The following is a 6,754-nucleotide window of genomic DNA, read 5'->3' on the forward strand; positions in this document are numbered from 1 at the left end:
TCACATGACTACAAAAAACTATGTAATGGATGGTCCTATATGACACAATAGTCCTATTCAACTTTATTTTATTACATTAGGCACACAGTTTCCGCTATTTTCATATAGCAACTTGGATAATTAGGGCACCATCTATCACACGAATTATGCAAAAGTACGAAAAAAATGTTAACAAATAATTGCACCATTCATTCAAAAGCATATGCCATTAATCGAATGTACTGATTTGTACAAATGTCTGTCAACTTAATTTACATTTAAACAGCATATCGGGAAGGTAAATTACGCAACGATAGTCGCCAGCAGTACTGCCTGATCAATGACATTTCTTTCGGAATTGTATACTCACCCAAAATATCACGTTAAATGCAAATATAACATACTTCATACAACAGCTAACTTCACTAGTGTCTCTTCTATATTTCCGAACAGGCATTTTAGCCACATTTAGATCACAATTCATATACAAAAGAACAAAATAATAATCAGCTGTCCACTTTCCCATACAACGATGCTGCCATTGTCACTCCACACCACGGATTACACACTTCAGTAGTGAACGAACTCCCAACCACACTAGCCCACTCTTCTGATTAGTTCTCCATCCCTACGTTGGGGACGTTAGCTCTCATTGTTTCTTCTAAGAGTGCATATAAACATACACCCATGATAGCAAATAACGATTAAGTCTATTCAGAACTTGTCACTATAAAATATTTTGGAAATTTGAGAAGCATACATGACAACAACAACATGGGTATTAAATGTAATCGTCAAGCATCACAAAATGGAGTATTTGAAAGGAAAGTGAAGCTGTTGGCAACACTGTAACAAGTAACGGGAAACACTGAAACAATTTTGGTTGTATCTGTGGTAACAGAATATTAAAATATTACATTACTCAAAGCAAAATAACATCAATTTCTGGACAGTTTTCTGCCCCTGACTCTAGCTCCTTGTTGTTTTCAAAATAACAGTGACAAAGTGTTACATCAAATCCGTGCCGCTATTATCCGTGACTCTTAACATTCCCACAATTAACTTAGCACCAATTATATTACCTCTGATTTTTGCAAGGATTTCTCTATGTCCATTGACACAGTCATTTAGTTCTAGTGATTGGTAGTGAGGATGAATCAGACAGTGTTTCGACATCAATTGTAACAATTTTGTTGTTCAACTGCAACTGCTGTACAAGTTCACTGTTTTGTAAAATCAAGAGCTGAGTGCAGCAGTAATGGATTCTGCGGCGGCAGCAAATGTTCCAACCTCACCATGGGGAAAGCTGAAGCAACCAACAGAACCAGTTTGTCTGGCAGATATTATGTCCGAAGAAATGGCGAAAGACTTGCATAACAAAGAAGAAGAACGTTGTGTTAAACACTTGCTTGCAGAATCTGAGCCATTGCCGATCATAGACTGTCCTCTAGGTTGTGACAGTGACCACATGATTGCACAAATGTTGCAGGTTCAGTTTGATAAAGAATACGACAGCATGCTTAAGAGGACAGAAGATAAGTTTAATGGTTCCTCAAAAGTATGTATATCATATTCAAATTATCGTGTCATTCCAGAAAACCTCATATATGACAGTTCCTCTGAGGATGATGATGATGACAAAGGTCAAGAATGGGACAGTTTTGTATGTACAGAGAAGGCTTTCAGAGCCATGCCTAAATGTGGGTACAAGAAAGAAGGTGATGAAATGGTAACTAAACATGATATGGCAATGTCTGGTCGCCGAAATGCATGTCGTGTAATGGAATTTCCTCCAGAGTTCCAAACAGGAGATGGTGGTGGCTTTGATATGCAGCTGTCTAATAAAGTATTCAACAGCCTGAAAGTCCACTCACGCAGTGAACAGTCTCGCAGGCATCGTTTACATGATAAGACTGAACAAGCAACAGCAGAAATGTGTGTTGATGCCCGTACCCGTTTGCTACTCTATCGTCTTGTGAATCAAGAGGTATTGGACAGAATCAATGGTATCATTAGTACTGGTAAGGAGGCTGTTGTTCTTCATGCTGATGGTGGAACTGGACAAGACTGCGTTATACCCAAGGAGTGCGCTATCAAGATTTTTAAAACAACTTTGAGTGAATTCAAGACTCGAGATAAATACATACAGGATGATTACAGATTCAAAGACAGATTCTCAAAACAAAATCCCAGGAAAATTATACATATGTGGGCAGAAAAGGAGATGCACAATCTAATGCGAATGCGTAAATATGGCATTCTTTGTCCAGAGGTTGTACTTTTAAAGAAACATGTCCTGTTGATGTCCTTTATTGGAGAAAGTCATAAACCAGCTGAAAAGCTAAAGGAAGCCTTCCTGAAACCTGCTGATTTGGCAGAAGCTTATGTGCAAACTATTGCAGGAATGAAAAAACTGTATAAATATGCTCAACTGGTGCATGCAGATTTGTCAGAGTACAATATTTTATGGCACAATAAGAAGTGCTGGTTCATTGACGTCAGTCAGTCTGTTGACTGCAACCATCCCAAAGCACTTGAATTCCTATATAGGGATTGTGTTAATGTTTCAAGATTTTTTAAAAAGAAAGGTGCAGAAGAAACCATGTCTGCAGAGGAATTATTTACAGATATCACAGGTCTGTCGGTGTCTGAAGATGGTGTTGAAGTACTTGAACAGGTTCAGAATTTTGAGCGAAGTGAGGTGTTGCTAGCTCATGAACAGACAGAGAAACATTACCCATTTGAGTATTGCTGGGACCAGTCGAGAAATGAGTAGTAGAGTGATTTTTCATGTATACTGTGAACTGGTGTCTTCCGTATACTGCTGTAAATTATCCAGTTATAGGATTACTGAACATTTAAAGAAATTTGATTTGTGTGTATTGGTTTAATGTTATGCAGTCTTGGCTACTAGTAGTGTTTGTGAACAAACCACAAATAAATAAATGTGGTTATTAGTAAAATGTTTGGTGTTATCAGTTGCTCAAAGTTGAACCCTGAACATCTCATGTAATGGAAGTTATTGGCTTGTAATATTGTTTCTTGATTATTCTAGCATTGTAAAACCAACATAACCCGTATGTTTATGAACACTGTGCTTTACAGTACTTGTTGAGCCAGATAATGTCTGTCCCACAAAACTGGATTTTAAAATATTGTGCCTTATAATTATGCAGTGTAACACCTCATGTTTTTTAACTTCTTTTAGAGATAGTAAGTAGGCCTTTATGGTATGCATTGGTGGTAAAGTTGTCTTTGAATGCTAAAGCTTGAATATCCAATCTGTAAATAACTTTGTAGGATTTGAGGTTTTCACAGCGGTGAGTCTGAAGATTGCTGTCTTCTGAATTATTGCGCTGTGTAGTTTGGTAAGATTTCCACCAATGTTTCAGATGTCATACTGCCACCGTCATCAGGGCAAGGCAATGTGACCTCTGAAACGGTGGAAAACTACCAGACTACACGGCGCAATAACCCAGAAGACAACAAACTGTAAATAACTTCATATATTGTATTGTATGAAACAAAAAAGCCAGTTTTCATGAAATATGGGTTGATAGATATAAAAATGGAGGTATGGTCCTCTGTGTAGGGGCTTGGACATGGGGTTGACAACTCCACCCTGTAAAAATCATTTGTTTTGAAAGCTGAAGCAGACCAAGACCTGCCCTGGGTTATGGCACTTATGATGATGATTGATAATGATGGAGGCTCTGCAATGTAAACATTTGTTGTTGATTGTCATGTTTTATTTGCGTATAAATCCTTCCAGCAGGTAGAAATCACTGCTTTAATATTGTATTGTTTTATGGGAAATAATTGGTCATGATGGGATTTTAATAAAATGAAATTTTGAATTGAATGTTTTGTTATAGCCTATTTGTTTCACGTGCAGTGGTTATTTCAGTTGTGGTGTGTCCAAATGCTACGATATTATTGAAATTCTACTGTGGCTCTAATTTTATTTCCTTGATATATAAGTTCTGAAATTCAATACGGCCACTGTAGTGTTGAGTAATGTTTCGCCATGTAAAGTGTACATACATACATCTTTATTACATTCCATGGATCCATAAGTTAGTCAGATGACAATAGGATGTAGAATAAGTCATAATAATACAATAGATGTTATACAAATACAAGTCATATTATTATATAAATGTCACAAAAATACAAACAAAGTGTTCACATAAAGTAGAGATAAGTTACAAATAAACCCACCCATTATATACAATAGATAGATAAATTATGACTTACTTGTAAACATTAGAAATTCATCGACAGAGTAAAAGGAGTGTGTAATTAAGTATCTTTTTAATGCTGGTTTAAATTGTGCCTTTTTATTTACAAGACTTGTGAGATTTGGTGGTAGACTGTTGACAATTTTTGATTCCTGCACTCTTCTGAAATGCCTGTGTATAATGAGTGATTACAAATGTGGGTTAATGGACGACTAATTAAAGTTGAACAAGCTTTCAAAATTTTACTTGTTATTTCATCATAACCTGTTGAGTTTTTTGACTTGAGGGACTGTGTTACACTTTTCACCTCAGTTTCGGTGGTTGGAATGATATTAAGGCCAGAAAATTTTACAGGAAATGCAGCTTTTAAAATGGAAACAGCATCTTCTGTCCCTGTTTGATTTAAATTTAAGCTTTCAGTAATAGTTAGAAAAAACTTATTGAAGGCATTAGCCACTGTTCCAGGATCCTTTACTTTCTCATTGTTTATTAGAAGAGATGACATCTGTTCTGATAAATATATTTTTCCTGTCTCCCTTTTTATTATGTTCCATGTTTTCATTTTATTGTCTGATTTTGCTATAAGTCCACTGTAATGCTGCTTTTTAGTCTATTTTATAACATTATTCAGGATTACACAATACTTAATATAAAATTCTCTTGTGTGTGGGTCTTTACTGTTCCTACTGTAGATAAACAGACTCCTTGCTGTGAATCGCTTGTAGAAAAAGTGCGTCGTAGACTACATAATTTTGTGCTCGTAAAAACGTTTTAGAATTTAACAAGTACTTTTCTTATGTAAGACTTGAGGTTCTCACAGCGGTGAGTATGAAGATATCCGTCTTCTGGGTTGTTGCGCTGTGTAGTCTGGTCGATGTTAACCAACGTTTCAGAGGTCATACTGCCTCCATCATCAGGGCGATGAATATGAAGAATTCTGTCTTCTGGGTTGTTGCACTGTGTAGTCTGGTCGATGTTAACCAACGTTTCAGAGGTCATACTGCCTCCGTCATCAGGGTGATGAGTATGAAGATTTCTGTCTTCTCGGTTGTTGCGCTGTGTAGTCTGGTCGATGTTAACATCGACCAGACTACACAGCGCAATAACCCAGAAGACGGATATCTCCAAGTACTTTTCTTATATAAGAATTATTAAGAAATCTTTTTCTGCGTTATACTATGTAGAGATAACAAGATGGATGACATTTAAGCTAAAAGAGTCCGTAATGCAGAATATATGAGACAGTACAGAAAACGTAAAAAAAATAGAAGTATTAAATAATGAACCTGAAAGTTTATTTCCAAATATACAGCGATGGATTGGGCGTGGTGGCCCAGTAGCAAGGCAACGAGGTCATCGGACCAGACTCCAATGGACTTTCATCTGTGGGGTCACTCGAAGTCCGTCGTTTATGCAACACCCATAAACAATGACGACGACCTATGGGAACGTGTGCAGAAAGCAAGCCAGATGATTCGAGGAAATCCTGGTGTGTACGAATTCGTCAGTATTGTGTACGTCGTGATCGTGCATGTGTGTAGAATGGAGGAGCAACCTTTGAGCATCTGTTATAAAGAAACATCCTTGCCTTTACACTTGGCAATGAAGGCATATATTGAATTAACAGATTTTCTGAAAGAACTGTAATCTGGTTCAGAAATTGCTTGGGAGAAGGAAAACAAACACGAAATGATCATTAGCAGAGAGCACAATCTCAACAGTGCCATCTTTAGGACAGGGCAAGTAGACAGCAATCCTGGTACAAAATAAAGATAATGGAAATGTTTGGTTATGTTCCACAGGTAAAAGGAAAGGACCAATAACTGGATAGGGGTGGCATGAAAAATACAATATTTGTTTTATTTATAACATTACCACAGTCTTAAGCGAGAAACATGTCATATGATACAAGAACAAACAAACAAAAATCACATTCGGCGTTACCTTGACGTCTCTTGGTGCTGGGACAGAACAGACTCGACGTTAGACAGCACGTCCAGTAAATGGCTCACTACGGCCAACGGCGTATCCTCGTCGGTCTGTCTCAGAGTCATACTGTATAGGTCCTTGTACACTTGCGCAGGATTCGATGACCTGCGATTCGGAACAATGGTTTCGTTATATTCGGACACAAGACGCCCAAGATAAGGTCAAAGGGCAGGTAGATGTGGACATGATGACCAACGTACTTACGTCACTTGATTTGTTGTATACTTACTCCTTCTCCTTCTTGCTGCTTCCACTTTTGGAAAGGCAGAGTTTCGTCAGGCTGCGGAGGACAAACTGCAGTCTCTGCCCCAGTAGTTGCACCAGGGACCACATAGGACGAAGCACAAACATTAACGATAAGGACCAGAATGCTTATTGTAAAGTCTGGCACGGTGAAGCGAGAACACCTCAGTTTAAGGCTCCTCAATTGCGGAGAAATTAGAAGCATTTTGAACTGAAGTCTTCTGTATGGTCTGTGCTTTAAGGTTCTTAACAATACTGCATCTGCTGTGAGGAAGGTCTGAGGACGTGAGGTTTTAGAAGTA

General features: G+C 37.8%; 2 protein-coding genes and 1 long non-coding RNA gene across 7 annotated transcripts in view; 1 reads left to right on the top strand and 2 right to left on the bottom strand.

Moving 5' to 3' along the window:
- Tsp26A (Tetraspanin 26A) overlaps positions 1–735 on the bottom strand; it is a 98,444-nt gene extending 97,709 nt beyond the window's left edge. For 2 of the 5 annotated variants that reach the window (XM_022074761.2, XM_022074762.2), the window contains exon 1: positions 350–734. In XM_022074761.2, coding sequence (XP_021930453.1) covers positions 350–505 — 156 coding nt within the window. In that variant the 5' untranslated portion in view covers positions 506–734. Of the gene's footprint in view, positions 1–349 lie in introns of all 5 variants that reach the window. The other 3 variants (XM_022074760.2, XM_022074764.2, XM_022074763.2) reach the window with 3 other exon arrangements.
- A 67-nt stretch (positions 736–802) lies between these two features.
- LOC110834985 (serine/threonine-protein kinase RIO3) lies at positions 803–3,841 on the top strand. Its single transcript, XM_022074759.2, has one exon. The coding sequence runs from the start codon at positions 1,238–1,240 to the stop codon at positions 2,753–2,755; it is 1,518 nt and encodes a 505-aa protein (XP_021930451.1). The 5' UTR covers positions 803–1,237; the 3' UTR covers positions 2,756–3,841.
- Positions 3,842–6,054: 2,213 nt separating this feature from the next.
- On the bottom strand, positions 6,055–6,692 carry LOC110834993 (uncharacterized). The gene is made up of 2 exons (XR_015534222.1): positions 6,439–6,692; positions 6,055–6,314 (listed from the first exon to the last, which is right to left on the bottom strand). It is a non-coding gene; the product is annotated as an uncharacterized LOC110834993 (long non-coding RNA).
- Positions 6,693–6,754: the final 62 nt, after the last annotated feature.

This window comes from Zootermopsis nevadensis, unplaced genomic scaffold, assembly GCF_977971745.1.
Source record: "Zootermopsis nevadensis isolate Lab colony 2312 unplaced genomic scaffold, Znev_1.0 Znev_ptg000008l, whole genome shotgun sequence".
NCBI classification, from domain to species: domain Eukaryota; kingdom Metazoa; phylum Arthropoda; class Insecta; order Blattodea; family Termopsidae; genus Zootermopsis; species Zootermopsis nevadensis.

Bases quoted from the DNA above. Each gene is read 5' to 3' on its own strand.
- LOC110834985 (XM_022074759.2), top strand. From the start codon at position 1,238: ATGGATTCTGCGGCGGCAGCAAATGTTCCAACCTCACCATGGGGAAAG.